The sequence below is a fragment of the Sinohyriopsis cumingii genome, chromosome 1, assembly GCF_028554795.1.
Source record: "Sinohyriopsis cumingii isolate HCF-2022 chromosome 1, ASM2855479v2, whole genome shotgun sequence".
Lineage (NCBI taxonomy): Eukaryota > Metazoa > Mollusca > Bivalvia > Unionida > Unionidae > Sinohyriopsis > Sinohyriopsis cumingii.
The window spans coordinates 185,805,634-185,825,511 of record NC_142961.1 but is presented as its reverse complement, the minus strand read 5'-3'; the positions used below and the strand labels follow the sequence as shown (position 1 = coordinate 185,825,511).

Sequence of the window (19,878 nt, the reverse complement as noted above, 5' to 3'; positions counted from 1 at the left end):
TCCATTCTACCGTGTCGTTCTTGTTGGCATAGGTTCGTTCCACCACGATGGCACGGGCTAAACACATCTGGTCATGAGGATTGTGAATTTGGACAAGGCTACGCTTAATGCTGCGAAGGTCGTTCACCAATAACATCTTTTTGCGTCCGGTCCATTGAGGAGGAGAGACGTGGGTCATGTCCAATGTGGCTTTTCCATCGGTGATGTCAAACTGGTCATTAGATTGTTGCACATGTTGAATCTTGTCCATGACTTTGGAAGCGGTCAATTCTGCAGGGGTGCTAAACTCGATCCAAACAGGGGATTTCAAACCGTCGTGTTGTATGGAAAGTCTCAAGCGATCGTCTTCTTTGGGTTGACATTGTTGCTTGAGTGCAGTGAGCAAAGAATCCCACACCTCAGTGATGAACACTTCTGCTTTCTCTAACGGCACTTCAGCCTTGAAATCTTTAAACTTCACTGTGTATTTGTAAGCCGTGGTTCTAAATTTTCTAGAGGAGCGCTTTTCCGTCTCTCGAATGGAATAGTACTTTTCAGGGTTGACTAAGGGTGGTGAACTTGGTTTAAAGGTTTCAAATTCTGGTTCACTCATGTCCTCTTCAAAATCACTGGCATGAATTTGTGCCAAGATTTCACCCCTGGTACGAGGCGATAGATCACGTTTCTGCCTCTTACTTTCTTCTTCTTCTTCCTTCTCAAATGAATGGGATCGTTTCATCTTGAAAGCAAAAAGTCAAATGACTCAAGTTCAAACACCATCAGCTACTTTATAGTCATAGCAGACCAGCGTATATAAAAGGGTGTGTGTCTTATCCTTTCACTATTCATTTCACTCTCAAGCCGAGCACAACGATGGAAGAGACTAACCAAATCGAACGTTTCGTCAGAGCTTTGCGAGGGGTCATTAGAAAATTCTCTTCAGACCAGCCGACGGACTACTCTCCTTCCTTTAGAGATAAAAGTCAAGATACTTGCTATATCTGTCAGAAGAAAGGGCATTGGTCTTCAGAGTGTCCAGACCGTCAAAAAAGAACAAAAACAGGGACTAAAAAAGACAAAAGTCAAGATACCTGTTATTATTGTAAAGAAAAAGGACATTGGTCTCCAGATTGCCCAAAAAAGAAACAAGAGGAGTCAGAAGAAAAGAAGGATTCTTCAGAAGAAGAGAGGGATTCTTCGGAAGAAGAGAGGGATTCTTCAGAGGAAGAAGAGGAAGAAAAAAGACAATTCTATTTACAAGAGGCAAAGAAACAGGAGAAGAAGAAAAGAAGAAGGGAAGAAAATGAAGAAAAGACGGTGAAGAAATTTAAAAAACAGAGAGAGTAAACAAGGAGAAAGAAGAAGTCAATGAACTTTCTATTAAAGTGTTGTGTTGTGAATTGTGAATTGGATTGTAAAAATGGAGAAAAGAATAAATGAATGATATAAGGTAAGTGTCTTTGAGTTGTGATTTTAAAATAAGAAGCTACACTCACGCACTCATACACAGACACGTACTATAAGGGTAAAATGGGTGGGGTTTTTTTTTTTGAGTTATTGGCAAATTGAAATTGTATTTCTTTTCGAGAAATGTGGGTGGCCCTGAAAAGGGCCTTTTTCTTCATGGTGAAGGGGTGAGTTTAAGCAATCAACTTTAACTGCCTTATGCCTTTGCCACGGCCAAGGCCTACTTCTGGACTGCGTAATGTTGATGATGATAATGATTGGGTTGAAATCACTAAGGGTGGTACGGTAGGCTTAGTCACAGGGTTGACGTGTTTAGCTCGGGAAGGTCGTATTCTCTTCGGTCGTGATAAAGAAGTCTGATACATTTGTTTCAGACTTCTTAACTCCGCTAAAATGTCCAACAGTACCGTGACCGTTTGAATTTCACCCTCTTGTTTCTTTGCTGCTACTTCTTCTTGCTGTTGTTTTTTTCTTACCTCTTCTTCTTGTTGCTGTTGCTGTAGGAGAAAAGCCTGTTCCGCTTCCTTTTGTCGTTGTATAAATTTCTCCAATTCTTCTTTCTGTCTCTGTCTAAAATTCTCCACTTGCGGTAATGAAGAAGGTAACGAAGGTTCCGGAACAAATTCTTGCGAGGAGAGAAAATCCACAAAATCCCAATTCACCTCTTCTGAAAGTAAGTCCGAGTTCCCTTGGGCAGTCTCCCCTGTTGGTGCAGCCCAATGGATCGTTTTCTGAGTTTCCGTCATGTTGAATCACTGTCGCATAGATTGACTGCACACAAGCGCTAGCGAATCTATATAGACCAACAGACGTCACAGACTGCTCTCTTCGGATTGGATGCGGGCTGACTGAATTTTGTAACGCGTGTTCGGATTGGTGAATGAACTCAATCCGTTTCAATCCTACCTGTACCTATAAATAAGCGCAGTTCAGTGCATTGATTCACCTGTTCTCGTCGCTTCAAGATGTGGACCACAGTTGAGTCATCCACCCTTGTGTCTTCCATGATGTTTCGGACAGACTTGCTCATGTATGTCCGATCCAAGTGGACCGTTGTCCACAGGACAAACACCAGCCTGTGGATACGTAGGATCTACGTTGAAAGACAAGGATGCCTGAAAAGAGTGCTGGTTTACGGACCAACAGTGAGACGCAGCCTAAGGACAAGAAGAAGACCAATACGGTGCCCTTTATGTTAATGAATACATTAACATAAACCCAAAGGCCCTTTTCAGGGCCAGCCATATTTCTCGAAAAGAGATAGCCTTTCCATTGCCTACCCCTTTTTTAAATTTTTTTAAAAAAAAAAAAAAATCCCATGTTCAATTTCCCTTGACGCTATACAGTCCCACCCTGTTTAAATTCCCCTTGACGCTCAACAGTCCCACGATTTTTCTCCATGTTAATTTCCCTTGACGCTATATGTTCCCACGATTTTTCTCCATGTTAAATTTCCCTTGACGCTATATGTTCCCAAGGGTGTTTTTAATGCTAAGTCCCATTGACGCTATACTATCCCTATTCACTACTATTAGTCCTTTTATGGATACTTTATGTATCTGAATATCTACACCATTTTTATAACTGTGTAAAGTTGAAAAATGCAGAACCGTTGTAGAGATACCCAATATTTAAGGATAGGTTAGTATTAACTATCATTATAATTAAACATCTTGATTATAAGGTTGGGATTTACCTGTGTCAGGCAACTATTCTGTCTCTAGGCGAAGATTCTTGGAACATGTAATTACGTTTTCGTTACTCATGAAGCATTTACGTACTCTACGTTATATTGGGTATCGAATATAAAATTTCCATTATCATATTTGAGACACTTTCATAATAGCGCCTTACTAGCCAATAGATTATATAATTCAATGCTACACTCACCAAATACAATTAACAATCTTTATACCTTTTTAACGAGGTGCTTTAGAAACAGACAAACATTCATACACCACGCACAATGCCTTGATAACATCTAGATGTAAACAAAAAACACAGATCCGATTGCTATCTACAGAATTAGATAAGATAGAAAGGAAGGCATACATAGGTGAAATTATGTTATCAACAATTGCGGTTTCACTACTATATATGTCAGATAAAATGACTAATTTTCAGTGCAGAAGGAAAAGAATTTAAACGATAAATAGTATAAGTGATTATCCCTAATGAACATAATTATTAGGTGACAACAAATTAAATATAATGGGATGCACTTAAATATGCTAGGTTAAAGGAATGGCCAATCCACACACACCACAGAGAAGGATGGAAATGATTCCCATTTAAAAAGTTACTCTTGCTGATAAAAAACGCAAGTACCGATCCTTGATATGCAAGCATATCAAGGAAAGTATAATGGGTGTATATATATATATATATATATATATATATATATATTATGGCTGAATATATGTTTTTCTCCTACAAATGCATGCGCCAAAAAGCGAAATCTAAACAAGGAGATCACATCTATGAGGCATTTCATTATATATTAAATGAATGTAACTTTGAAAGATACAGTTTGATGAGGAAGGCTTTCTACAAGTGTAAGGCATGGGAACCATTAGCCACAGAAGGTGTAGAATGTTTCTCGACTTGAAGATTAAAAAAGTGGTTTAAAAGCGGCAAAAGAGATTGCCCGAATTATATAGACCAAAAATGTGGAAGCGTTTAACATAGATCGATATCATGAAAAGGATGATAAATTGACTATACTAGTTAAAGGGGATAATGGCACCTATCAAACAATATAAATATGACTCCCATATAAAGAAGAGAAACGCGATTTGGATCACTATATATATGGCCATCTGACAAATTGCCCTTTTGGAACACCTCGATTTAAAGTGTTAGAGTGTAAAACGATAGTCCGTCTTTGACAAGTTGTATTTATCTGCATTCAGAGAAGATATCTTTAAGGTACAGCAGATTGACTTATATGAATCTGTAGTATATTAAATAGAGAATTTAATGGTAGAAGACATCGAGAGAACTCTGTCATTAGGAGGAGATCAGTCTGTATAACAAGCAAAAGGATATTTATCTACGAGACCTGCGATGTTAAACTGTAAAGAAGAACACATTGTGTATGTGTGATATATTTGAGGCATTTAGAAATATTTGCACAAGAAATTACAAACTTGATCTATTACACTAGTACGATTCACCAGTACTGGCCTAGGATGGATGCATCTAAACGTTAGCAAAGTTGAGCAATAATTGTCAACCGATTATGGCATGTGTCTGGTGACATAAAGGTGCATAAGAGGTGGGGCATCTACGTTGCCATGGGAAAAACCAGGTTCCTTATGGTCGTTTGAGGCTGCAATGTCTACCAGCTGAAAACCGTAAATGGGCAATCAAAAGAAAGATTATAGGCAATGACGAAAGCTTAATACAACAGGATGATGAAAGCCCTAAACATACATATATGTTTATAAGACTATTATAGAGAAACTATCGTTAGCTCCAGAAAGGAAAGCACCGGAGTACGAGGAATTGTCGCCCTTACAAAAGAAAATGGATGTTGATGGAAGAGACAGAATGTCATCTATACCGAATCAGTTGTGTTTTCTTTACAGCAAGGGAAGATAAGTTCTTCTCTAACGTAACCATACATTATATTTGATTGCAGATGAGGTTCAAGTAGATGTACAGAGTGATCATGTTTGATGAAGTACCTTGGGTCTATATCGAATTGAATACTCAGTTATGTACAAAGGCTACTAATGACTGGGAATAATTTCATTATATTGATAAATAAAGCTGCATTTATCAAATATGTTGGAACATGTAAGAAAGGAAAATAAAATAACCATATGTGCATTTGAGAACAAGTTCGCAAAGTACCAAAAAGACAACCCATTTTCACGGGGGAACGATCATTGATGAAGATTTAGTAATAGCCAGAATGATAATCAATGTTTGTATTACTGAAGCCAATATATAAGTTATTCAGTATTCTGGAGTTGAGCAATGAATTGACGCGTAACGCCTATTAGAGCAAGCAATGAGAAACTATGGAGATCATTTGTGTAGCCATTCGAACGTCAACGAGCACATGACACGCAAGCTATATTCGTACGATACCAGCGAATATTATACCAGCGAATATTCAAGATATACATTATATAGCATACCACCGAAAAATAAAAGTATCCCAATGATAAATAGGATTTGCTTATAAGAAACAAGGACAAGATGTACAGATGTGTTCAATGGGATCATTTAGGAATCATGTGAGCAAGCACTAAGCTTTTTGAGCTGTCAGCTGGTTTGGAAGAAAAGAAACTTTGGAACATAATGAAAAATTCAGTTGAAATAATCTTAAGTTCCAGATATTTTAAAACTGTTTGATCATGAAATTAATCGTTTAATGATCAATCTAATTTAATCAAACACTAGTTATTCAATGCGATAGCTCAGGATGTGGTGTTACCTGTCTTTGAGGATAAACTTTTCCTAGTGAATATTTCAAAACGAATTATGCAAATATCCCGTCACAATTCCATTACTGTAAATCTGTAATATCTTTAACCATAATCAACCCTTCATGTATCCAACAACTGGATTGCTTAGAAGTGAAACAAATAGTGGTACTTTAGTAGTTAAACATGTCTCCAACCGAACTATAACTATGTGACTTTATTGAACCTGTATATACATTCTGTGTTGAAAATTATGCTGTTGGAGTCAAATATTATATTTCTTCGGAAGCACGGTCGCTCTTTCAGTTATAATCGAAAATAATACAACTAATAAATTGTACCAGTTATTTCAGAGCACAAAGAAAAAAGTAACCAAGATGAGCAGCATATGAAAGGTGCATTGACTGAATCAAAATGAATGATATTATATCTTCTTCTTTCATTCACATTTCCATTAAAAAGCCTAATCTAAAATGGTTTACGGTTTATTATTAACTATATTATATATCTCGAGTTACATGGGGGACAACCATATAACTCTACATGTATACATCTCGAGAAGAAATAAATATATTAATCTGATATTCACAGAGTCTAGTGTTGCCATTGTACGGTCTTATCTAAATAGCAGAAAAAGCAAAACCAAGACGTTTTGTAAAACTGTACAGATACTTTAATTTTCTAACATACGAGATAAAATTGAGAAGGCATTTACAGTACTGGGAGTCTAATCCAACTTAATCAGGAAACTTCTATCACAAACGTTAGTGAAAAGAGTACTCCAAATGAATTCCATGTGGCAATAAACTTGGATATGTTAAAGTGCCCATAATCTTGATATATCACTCTGACAATTTTCAGCGTGTCTTTGAATAAATTCACAATAATTCCAAAACAGGGTTTGGTTCATACATCCATCTGAGCACTTTGTAATTCCAGTAAATAACTTGAATAAAGTTTCTTCTCAAATTTAGTCCAAACACCATTACATATTTATGCAGACTGATAATCAAATAATTTATTTTAATATGAATAGGAATAATTTCACTTCTCTCTATATATACATCTCCACGTCACTATTATGACTCTATGTCGTAATGAATCACCACGTGACATATTTCACAATACATCCCCAATCTATGTACATGTTTATTATCAAGACTGAAAACAACCTATTTATAGCATCACTATCCCTCAATAAAATCTATGATCATATAAAACTATTAGGTATGTAATAAACCGTTCACAAATAATCATTACAAACCACAATTATGGACAATAAATGAAATACACAACATAGATATACATAATACTATAACTATGAAAATTACAGGTGTATCATCAATACAAATTCTTGTTTAGTGATTAGAACTGATGAACCTTCAGCAATAAAGCACACACACACTTATCACCTCATTAATTGTGCTGTACTGATCTCTCAAATAGTTATGAACGCAAACCTATATTTAAGCTGTACTAAATGTGACTGACTCACACAAAGTAGCTAATCCAAAGAATCTAAACTGGCATATATTATGGACATTCAAATGCAGTAGAAGAAACCAGCCGAATTAGAAAGAAAAATAACGATATTTTCCAAACATTCCTGATATTCTAAAATGTTACAGTACATATTTGTAATTGCTTGTGTGGGTTATCGTTTTCGTTTGTTATGCAGTCACTATGGAATGTGTCTTCCATCGGTAGTGAATCTAGCAAGGTAGAGCAAGAGAAAATGTTCAAGTTAGAAATATGATTTATCTAATAAAGAGAGCGGTAACAAATTCTTAAGAATGAGAAATCGAAACACTTTAGAATCATTTGTACTGAAGTCTAGAAGCTGATACTACCCTGTTATCTAGATTAGTGTAATTATTATAAATGGGACACACTACTCTTGAGTTATGTTCGGACGTTGATCATATATATGATTTCTCCCTTGTCTCCATTAGCAGTCACTTGCTTTCATACTTTCCTTATGAACATAGGTTTTATAGACTACATAGGATTGACAGCCTTCGTGTGAAGAATATAAGAGATAAATATTCGGACACGCCACTATAAAATATATTCTCTGTAAAGATCTATGTGTCTGTATTTGCATTCATGGATACATTCATATGCTTATCCCTACTGGCTATGTAGGCATCCAGTTACGTGACCTTATGTTCAAACCATCAAACTGAATCAACTGGAAAGCATTAATAATGATCCCTTTTAGGCATTTAGCTGATTTTCCATCATCAGGTACATATATACATATTCAACTTAGATATAAAAATGTATAGCTGCACGCTAAAAATCTATAGAATGTACAAACAATCAGTCAATACTAAAGATATACACTTACGTATATATTCTCAAATTTCTATGTACAGTCATACATGTATATACACACTTGATCATTACAAATGTAGATAAATATACCCATACACCAGCAGTAACATAGTAAATAGTGATACTACTTCACCTTATATTTCCTCACAAATCACACCCCATAGATCATACACTTTACATTTCACTCATCGCTCACTAAATATTCTTACACCCTACATTACACCCCATAGATCATACACTTTACATTTCACTCATCACACGCTAAACAATCTTACACCCAATAGCTTCATGTTCCACTTGTTATACGAACTTCACAGCTGATACACCTTCACACATCATATATAATATGTCTATACCGGTATGGTATTATAAAGTGGCATCTCTATAGACAATATTACTATGGACACCATAACATACTAAACTCTACATTATAATTTGCATATAAAATAGGATAATTAATCAGGAATCATAACCAAGTAATACATGATAATGGACACATATCATTTGGGACAATAACACCAACTAATTTAAGGGTTAGGAGGGGTTAACAACTATGGATGCCATCCCATCATTAGCGGTGATTTGATATATAGACAATGGAAGAAAATGAGGTAACATTATGTTAAAGATGAAAAACAGTGCTCCTCTCATGCATTAACACAGCAGAAGTATTCATTTTGGCTGTAAATTATTTTTTATTATCTACCGTGTGCAGTGCACCCTCAGCCATTTAACAGCGTTATCGACAGCAAAGTGTAGAGCCTGAAATCCACCGGGGACCTTTGTAAGTCGACATTTGTTCAAATTCTACGACATGGGCTGTAGAGCACCACAGCTACAAGAAGAGTCAGCGGCCTGTCACCATCGGTCAAGGTTGACTGCACAAAGACCATTTCCTGTCCGGAAACGGATCAGTGTGGTCCACAGATGTCGTTGAAGGTTGAAGCCAGGAGGCAAACAGATAGCACAGCTACGAGTAAGTGGTTTACAACATGTATTGAAAACCACTCATCAATCCATGCCGAAATAGCTATCATATCCTCAGGCAGCGGACCTAACCAGGTTGATGTGACGTCATGTCCATGTACAGTGGAAGTTTCTCACTGTTATAAACCTTAACCAGGAATGTTGTGGTATTGCCTTCTGGTCACAGATATGTGGAGAAGGAATGTTGCTGATTACCGGCAGCCATAGTAAAGGAGTAGAACGTAGTATTCAAAAACTTATGCGCATTGTTGTGTTGAGCTGGACGTCAATTAGCTTCGTATAGGACGATATGGCAACAGACAGTAGCGTATAACTCGGCCAGTACTTATGACTTGAGTGTCTGATAACTAGCGTCCCAGGTTGAGCCAGCCAGTTTATGGAGCAGGTTGTTTCGAGTGTTCGGTTTTGTGGCAGTTTTTCTCTGGTGGTTGTAGTATGTGACTGATCTATCAGTCCACAGGCACATCAATATATGTTGGTGGCGGGTCACGTTTTATGAGCTACCCATTGAGGATGATGCAAAGCTCATCGTAAGCATTTCCATTGTGCTTGGCTATCAGATCCATGTCAGTACCTCCTGAAGCTCAGTAAACGAGCGACGTTTGGTCCCAAGAGCAATGTCTTTGGATGGTCTTTAATTTATTGTATGTTCGTTTTAATAATGTATTGTGCATACGTGTGACCTGGTATGTTTCACTAAAATCATCTTTCTGAAAGCACACAAATTTAATTATATCATCTCAGTGACAGATCGCGATTACAAAGATTATGATGTTGGTGGCGACGACGATGATGACGATCGTAATGTTTAATGTTGCTGTGGATATCAAAGGCAGTGTTTCCATTATAAATCTTATTTACATGATATAATTATACTTTTCGCTCTGTAAAAGACGTGTATGTATGAAAGTACATGTCTCTTGTATAACTCCTGCGAAGGTATTACAAACGAATGCTGTCGATTCGGACTTATGCGAATTTAATTCAATGTACAAATCCTGTGTAGAAAATGTCGTAATATATGCTCAGGCTTTTCCCAACTGATTTGAGATCGCTTCGGTGGCCCAGTGGTTAGAGAGTCCGTCTCGGATGTGGGAGGTCGTGGGTTCGAACCCCGGCCAAGTCATACCAAAGTCTTATAAAAATGGTGCTAGCAGCTGCCTCACTAGGCGCTCAGCATTAAGATGTTAGTGTTATGAATGGTCGGCCTTGTGTCAGAATAATGTGAATGGGTGAGACATCATGATACATGTGTGCGGCATGATGCCCCAGTGCTAGACATCACTTTAAACTGCCACACTGCAGGCATCGTAGCGATATGACTGGAAAAGTGTTAAAGCTATTTTAAAAATCTAAATCACACACAAAAAACATAGAAACACACACACAACTGGTTTGAGTTATGCCATGTTGTGACGTCAGCCACGCTCAAACATACTAATTCCGAGAGTACAGACGAACAGGTCAAGATCATTTAATTTTTGCGAAATAGTGTAATGTAGATAACTTGGAACTAATGTAGGTGTTTTGTCTTTTATTTACAACGTGAGAATAAAACCGTAAGTGTTTCGCAAAATCATTCTGGAGCATTGAAGGAAAAACGTTTAGTTTCTAATTCTTTTCTCTTGGGCCTGCACATATTAAAAGTCGACACGCTCCGTTTTCAGGTTGTAGCGAATAATACGGTTTTCAGGTACGAGAAATAAAAAACAATTGAAGGCATTTAAGAAGAAAAAGCATACTATCGATATCGCAATTACACCTTTGGGATGATGATAGTGTTTGACAATGATAGGATAAGAGAATTCTGAAATTACAATCCTCACCCAAGAGTTATTTTCATTCATATTAGAGATGTCTTTCTCACCATGTGTATAAAGTGCAAATTATTACTAACTACATAAAGTATACCTGAAGATAGGCTGGTACGTACCTGTTATAAACAACATGTCCTAATACTTAAAAAATAGGGTAAAGAGAACATATGATCGCTCAAAAGAATACCCTGTTTGAAATCCAGTACAAAGATTTAATCATCAAAGATTAAGCTCTTTGAGAATTAATTGCTAGTCCATATATTTTAGTAACACTGGGGGTACGGTTTGGATTTCCAAATCACAAATAATAATGTTAAAAGTGCAAATGGATAGATCAACAATAAGCAGTTTATAAACTTTCATTTCAAAGTTTCAGCCTTTTTACTAATGATAGATAACTGGTGTCAAATTAAACTGATCGTATACGTTTGAAAGACTACGAAGCTCTCTAGCTGCTCCAGAGATTTATGTCTGCCAAAGTTGATCAAAACTGGCACAGTAGTCCTGTTGAAGTGAGGAAAGGGGTATTCTGCCAATTGCATTGCAAGACAGACCTTTCCTAAAAAATCAACCAGAAATATAAGTTTTCGATAAATCATTTCCAAACAAACGTTTCTACCAATAGTTAATAAAACTGACTTGTCAAGAAAATGTCAAGACTTTCATGCTGTTTTGATGGAAATTGCGCTGAAGGGAATGAAGCCCATTCGGACCAAATGTTCGAAGACAATATCCTAAAAACGCTCCTACAATGATGAATTAAAATTGGACCACTCTAAAGCAGAAGTCGCAAAATGATGGTGTTAACAGACAGATGGCATAGCAAGGCATTGAAAGAAGAAATAACTAAGGACTGTCTACAACTGTTATTAATACTGGAACCACATGATTTAAACTCCATTCAACATATTGCAATTTCCAGGAAACAGTTTACGAAGTGACATTTTAAGATAATCTCACATCAAGATCTGTAATTGGTTTCAAACAGAACCACATTATACTTGTTCTTACGAGACTTTCTGCTTCTATTCTAATCATTGTGAAAACTATGGTATGTCTTACCTGTATTGCAAGTCAATTACTTGATTTTTATGGATAATATGCTTTATTATGCTTGGAAACCGTTGACTAAGTTATGGATAATCATACATTTTGTCATTAACCAGAAATTTCCTGTGCATAAGAATCTCTAAACTATTGAAACCGTGTTCGGTTTAAACTCATCATTGCTAATATTAGAAGTAATTTTGGCTTCCTTGGGTTTATTCTTTTTTGTTGTTGTTACGGTCATATCTACAGACAACAATTCGCTGTCCTCAGTTTGAGACGTTTTTGCCTTTTCCATATAAAAATCTGACTCATTCATTTTCTGTTGGAATATCAGCAAGCCATTCTGTGACATTACACAAGAGACCAATTCCAATCTTTTCAATTTTGGCAATGTCCTAACTTCATCGCCTAACTTTGACCACAATGCTTCTCCTAGATGGATTTCTGTCACTGTTATACATTTCAGTTTTGATATTTGTTGTACCTCAATAAAACAATTTGGTTTCTCCAAGCGAGCCAACGACAGTTCTTTAAGGTTGTTAAGTCTGGCCAGAGTATAAAAAAGCTCCTTCCATGATGAATCTGGTATATCAATTTTGCATAGCGTCAATGTAGTTAGCTTGTGTAGGGGTCGTAAAGCAGAGAATGATACGAATTCATTTCTTGCACGAATGTTACAAATAGACAAGATATTAAGATCTGTACACTTTCCGATTCCCTGAAGAAGCTCTTTCAAGACCAGATTTGATTGATACACTTGGTCTATATGTAAAATATGTGGGGACAGACTCTTTAGCTGCTCACTCAGTAATAACCAAGACTTCTCAGACATTTCGTTCTTAGTAAGCTGGAGTGTTTTGTGAGTACTTTTTGTAAATGTAGTTTCGTGGTGTATACATGCAGAAAATCCTTTAAAACTGCCATTTAGTTTTAGCGTCTCTCCTGTGCCAATCTCTTTCAAATTCATAAGGTCTATTATTTCCATCATCGGAGATTTGCAAAGAATATCAAGAAGTGCTGGCAAGTGTTCTCCGACTTGAAGATTGTGTAATCGGAATCTTTTGAGCTTAGTCATAGTCTTTATGGCTTTTGCTAAACATCCCCAGCCGTAAAATGGCTTTAGGCTACCTTGTGCAACGACTACTTCGTTAGAATCCTCTTGGGGACAAAATTCCAGTGTGATGAGATCTTTGCAAGAGCTAATTGCTTCAATAATATATCCTGTTGTTATTACATCTACGTGTACAGATTTGATAACAAATTCGCTTAAATTTAATAATTTTACTTTATTCCATTTTCGTTCTTCGTGAAGCAACAAAGTACAGTTTTCGATATCGATTCGGAGAGCTTGTAACTTGGGCAATATAGGAAGTCGCAATATCAGTTCATTTTTATTTTCTGGAAGCTCCAAACGAACGTTTGTTAAATCTTTAGCAAACGCGATGCCATCGGTAAGAATCGTCAATTTCTCATTACTTAATTTATTTGTACACATTAATCTCTGAAGCCATTTTATCGGTGTCTCACCTAGTCCAATGACCTTCTTGCATTTTACTTTACAAATTACGTGTTGTTCTAATACCTCAGTTGATGCACTTGCCCCCTTGTCATTACCTTTGTCATATATCTTGCTTATATACTTTATCAGGTCCTGTCCAATCTTTGGTGCGATTTGACAGAGCATGTGAATCATGTAACAGTTTTTTATAACATCATCCTTGGTAGTTATGTATTGTGTATATAATTCCCGCTTTCCCATGGCGATGGAGAGTGCTACAAAAAAGTCAAACAACAGAGCATGACTGAAGGTAATTTGGGATCTTTCTGTTCTAAATACTTCCCTTATAGGTGTCATCAAAATTCCAGTTTCAAGACATATATCCATACCATTCTCATTGTATGTTGTGGCTGTTTCTGTATATATGCTCTCCTCATCGGTATTACCTTGCATGCTCCACAGGCTTTTGGCAACAACACTGATAATCATTAAGACATAACTATGCTCTGTGAGGTAATCAATATGTCTTGTTTTTGCAATAAATTTCGAAATATCAAAGTGCAGTTCCCCCACGTCTTTACTGATATTGGCCCTGTACGACTCCCTCGCCATGGCATGTCGAAGGTAATCTTCTACGATAGTAAGAATAACGTCTGTCAGATCATCTGAAACAGTTTGACTATTGATCCAAAACAATATCAGAGACAAGCACAAAAGAGGAGTATTACACATACTTTGCAGTTGCATATGTTTTGCAAATTTCCAAAAGTGATCGATATTTAGTGATTCAACACGACCATGGAAGAAAACATCTAAAACCTTGCTGGCATATTCGTTTGATTTATCAGGACTTATCCCTTGTATCTGAAATAATCGTAGTGATATTCCAACTTTCTGCAAACATATTACGCCATTAGGCCTGGATGTAAGAACAATTAAGCATGGAACAATTGTTTTCTCCTTTAATAAGTTCACAATAGACTCGGGACGTGTCACTTCATCCAATCCATCAATCAAAACAAGAACCGGTTCCCTGGGTTCGGCAATACATCTCATGGTATAGTCATAGTAATCTGGTGCATTGGCAAATAATATTTTTCTTAAATGTTCCATGAACGATAACCCTTCGAGATTCTTTTTCGATGAAATATACAAGAGAATTTCAAACCTGGCAATGTTTGGAATACTGGAATCAGTCATTTCTAAACTGGACTCTTTACGTTGTTGATATTGACACCATTGGTCAACAATATTCTTGCACCAGGTGGTTTTCCCACTTCCACATTCACCAAGAAGTAAGGCTGGTATTGGCCTGATATTTGCAGTATCAATACTACTAAATATTTCATTTTCAGATGCAACATTCTCAGCTAGACGTTTTAGTCTACACTCGTCGTCCTGTACTCCTAGATGCGTTATTTCTAAATCACAGTACACCTGTGATACATCGACAGAGTTATCCTCAGAGCATGGAGACAGAGAAACAAGCTTCATTGTTTTATATTGGTCAATTAGATGTTTCTTGATCTCTCTTATATCTGCAAAAAACAAATATTTTTAATATTTTTAAATATGGGCTACTTACGCAATTGTCTATGCTTTATATTGAAAGGTTTGGCAATATATCTTTTGGTTTGTAATTTCATTGTTTTGTCATTCTGAATTAGATACATCTTCCTTCGCAAATAACTGCATTAAAGCCACATATGGAGTAATTGTTTGATAAATAACCGTTCTTGAATCATCAAGCCATGGTACATTAATCCAAAATTCATTTTGTTCAATAAATTATGTTCTGATATCACGAGTATTATTGCTTAAAATTTTCTTTCTAGGTAATTTCTTTTGACAACTTACATGGCGCTGTTACCTATAAACTCTTAGCGTGGTGGATACTCATTTTGCGGTGATAAAGTGATAATGAAATTGCTGCTTTAAAGGTAAAGCACATTTCCAGCTTAATTTGTATGTCAGATATGGTCCGAAATTGCAAGTTAAAATGTTGAAAATATGAAAAGTCACACACACACACATACACACACACACACACACACACATACACATATATATATATATATATATATATATATATATATATATATATATATATATATATACTAAGTACATAATACTGAGAAAGACAAATAACATTTGAATTTCAGTAGTTATAGTTCCAGACGGATTGTTGATATTTGAAAAAGATGAGTATGGCAGATTATTAATGTCCTGTTTTTTTTTTTTGCTTTTTACGTATGTGTATGACAGAATTTAGCTACCATTTAAAACACACAGATAAACACATTTTAGAAATACACTGGGATGTGTCCCATTGCAGTATTTCTTATTTCATTCATAATTTTGAAGATATTCTCGGGTAGCTTTTGATGTGAAGGTGACCCGTTTCTTATCTAAATCATAATTTTGAAGTTATTCTCCGGTAGCTTTTGATGGGAAGATAACATATTATCAGGTTATGCACAACAGTCTTAGTTCTTTCAGTTTCCTTTCAATCTCATTACTTAATAATCAGACAAAATTCCATTCACATAACTCTTCTATTGTATGCAGTTAATGTTCTGCTGCAATGTAACTAGCGCTTTCTACCATACAGGCGCAGTCGTAGTGAGGGCGGTGCGGAATACGGTTAATGTGTTGTCTGCTACAATTGTCGGTAAGAGTAGCATTTGCACAGGTGTAAATTACGCTATAGAATCTTCAGGTAATATGAACATGCAAAATCAATTTAAGCAGATGCCACTATATTTCACCTTTAATTATGCGCTTTACTTAACTTTCTTCAGGGCAGCTCGGGTGGCCTAGTGGCTAGAACATCCGCCCCGGATTTGAGAGATCAAGGGTTCGAACCCCGGCCGAGTCATACCAAACTAAATGTTTTCAGTAAATTATTTTAAATTTTACGGAATAACGAATGTCGAGTAAATGTTAGGTATTGAACCTTATTTATTCGTACTAGAGAGCAGCTACTGAACAGATATATGCACATGTGGTCAGCTGAATATAAATCAGTATGTAATTGCTCATTGACAAAGTCTCTGTTAAGCACATACCATAACAGAGCACACGAGTCAGCTTAATCACCATAGTTCCAATAATTATGTAAATAAAGTTTCAACCACTTATTTTGATTGCAACTGCTTTCATTCGATATAATTTAAAACCTAACGGTATGACAAATCTTTAAGATACTATGCTGAATATACAATCATTCAATTGGAACTTGAAGAATACTACATTACGTGCGAAGTATATATATATATATTGTGATAGAATCCCTTCAATCATCAAATATGAAAGCAAATGCTTGCTTTGGGATAAGTTGGTTGTTTGATCTGATTAGAATTATCAATGTTTAATCATTCGCGTTTAAATTGCATTATTTAGCTGATTTTTACATATTTTTATTTCATCGGTCCGAATGAAATTAGATTAAATAAATTTGTAAAGATTTAAGCTAACCTAAAGGTCAATGTTTTATAATGTAGCAATAAAGTCCAATTAGAGAAAGAAAGGAGGAGGAGAAGGATGAAGAAAAGCATGGAGCTAATTCAGCAATGTGTAATAAAACAACATGGGTTGCGGTTTTAATAATATAAATTTTAATAGTAAAACTTACATAGTACAAGAGATTTAAGCGGCTGTCAAAGAAAGTATACAGAATTTTAATCTCTGACTGCTTCTTCATTTCATGGGATACGTCAGTTATACATGAAATGTAAGAGGGATATTTGATAACGGTAAAACAAATGTTAGCAGTTAAGTTTGATACTAGAGCGTCAATGGGACTTACCATTAAAAACACCCCTGGGAATACGTAGCGTCTATGGAAATTTAACATTAACACCCCTGGGAACATATAGCGTCTATGGAAATTTAACATGGACGAAAAACCCTGGGACAATATAGCGTCAAGGGGAATTGAACATGGGAATATGGGACTGTTGAGCGTCAAAGGGAAATGGAACAGGGTCGGGACCCTATTTTAATAGGGTCCCAGCCTGATGGGTCTATGGAAATGGAACAGGGGTAGGCAATTGAAAGTCGATCTCTTTTCGAGAGATTGGAGTGGCCCTTAAAAGGGCCTTTGGGTTTCTTCTTCTAATTTCTTCTATTTCTCCACCAACTTCTTATTTTCTGTCCTACACTTTTTCTCTTCTTTTCTTTCTTTTCTTCCTCCTTTTTCTCTTCTTTTGGCTTCTCCTTCTCTTCTTTCTACCTCTTCTCATTTTCTTCTTCTTTTTCGATTTTTTCGTTCTATTCTCTCATCCTTATCCTATCCTCTTCATCCTCCTTCTCCTCCTTTATTTCTTTCATCAGAGCACTGATCATGTCCTTTACTTTTCTTAAATTGTTGATCTCCATCTTCACTCGATGGGGATTATAAGAATAGTGATCCTCGTTTAGCCTCACTAACATTTGCTCCATCATACCCAAATTGTCCATGACGTCTTGCAATGTTTTCATTTTATCAAGTTGGTTTGAAGCCATCTTCTTTTTTATTCTCTGTAGAATGGTTTGAACGAAGAATGCTGTGGGTTCTTATAGTTAAAGCGCGGACGTGATGGAAAAATCCCCCAAAACAAAATTAATATTACCTAGATATGACCAAACAACGCGCGGACGTGAAGGAAAACATCCCCTACTTTTCTTATCTCATATTATCTACTATCCACATTCGCCAAGTAGCAAGAAACAAACCAAAATCTACCATTCACACAAGCCAAGCATCAAAATCAAATCCTATTCAAATCCTAATCTACTATCCACACAAACGTACGTGAGCGGTTACAAAAACCAAACTATACTCTCGACATGCGCTAAGAAACAATAAACAAACCCATAATCTACTATTCACACAAACGTACGTGAGCGCTTACAAACACAAACACAAACACAAACACATACCCTCACACTAAGAAAGAAAGAGTCGGTGTTTATATTCACACTACTCTACATACACACATTGGCAAATCGATTACTATTTCTTTTCTAGAGATTGGGGTAGCCCTGAAAAGGGCTGTTTGTTTTTGATCTCCATGGCACCTGGTTAATGATGGCACCTTCCAGGCCTGGCACCACACACACATCTTCTTCCACAGTCTCTTTTCACTCTTTTTTGGGGAGAGCAGAGGCGGGATAAGTGGCTTCAGAATCCCAATTTTCTGTCTCTGGGATTCTGAAATTTTCTTCTTGTCGTTGTGGTACAGCCATTCCTCTCTCCTTTTCCTCCTCTTCTTTTTTTCTTCTCTCCTCCTCTTCTTTGTTTCTTCTCTCCTCCTCTTTCATCCTTCCCTCTTCTACAATGGCTTCCGCGGCCAGTTCATTTAGTATGTTCCTGGCATATTCCAGGTGCACATGAAGTTCCAACAGTTTTGCTAGCCTTCTGCTCATTCTCAAGTGTTGCTCAATCAACAAGGGTAGCTAGACTGCCGAGCGAATTTCAATTTATACTAAAAGCGCGGACGTGAAGGAAAACATCCCCCTAAAACAAAAGTTATATTACTTAGATCATGACCAAACAACGCGCGGACCTAAAAGAAACACTCACTCACTTTTTTATACTACCCATTACTAATTCAAAAAATTTCATTAATCACTTCAATATACTATTCACATACGCAAAGCAATCAAATCAAACCCCAAATCTACTCTCCACGCACGTCAAACAGCAAAAAACATGACCATTATCGACTGTCCACACAAACACACACACTCACACCAGAAAAGAGTCAGTGTTTATATTCACACTACTCTACATACACACATTGGCAAATCGATTGTTATTTCTTTTCTAGAGTATTGGGTAGCCCCGAAAAGGGCTATTTTTTTGTTTGCTATGGCAATTTTTAGTTTCTAAGAATGCGACGTCCTCTGAGGATAGACTTTCTGACGATAGGTCTGCTTCTTCGGATAGAGAAGAAGAACTCTTTGGTGTCGATACAACAATCGACAAAGCCTCTGTCAGGTTCAGGCTGCTGATGCTGCTGTTGTTGTTGCTGTTGCTGCTGTCTCTGAAGTCTGTACTTCTCTGTCCATTCTTCTTTCTCCCTGTTCACTTCTTCTCTGAAGAGCTCTTCTATCAGGTCTTCAGTGACTTTTAGCATTCTCACATTCTCTATCTCTTCAGGCTTCGGTATCAGACTGTGTCTGACCCTATGCAAATTCACGTAGGCTTCGTTGAGCTTAGCTAGTTTGGAGCACATCTTCGTAGGAGGATGAGTCGACAATGGATGGTTAGACTGGAAACTACCCGGTTCTTAAAGTCAAAGCGCGGACGTGAAGGAAAACA

The 19,878-nt window shown here is 36.7% G+C and overlaps 1 protein-coding gene across 7 annotated transcripts in view; it reads right to left on the bottom strand.

Annotated features, from left to right (window-relative positions):
* Nucleotides 1-6,532: 6,532 nt before the first annotated feature.
* The window catches only part of LOC149808529 (uncharacterized), a 140,852-nt gene continuing 127,506 nt past the window's right edge, over nt 6,533-19,878 (bottom strand). For all 7 annotated transcript variants that reach the window (XM_089978613.1, XM_089978628.1, XM_089978587.1 and 4 more), the window contains one exon: nt 6,533-15,109. In XM_089978613.1, the coding sequence (XP_089834739.1) occupies nt 12,213-15,109 (2,897 nt within the window). In that variant the 3' untranslated portion in view covers nt 6,533-12,212. The remainder of the gene's footprint in view (nt 15,110-19,878) is intronic.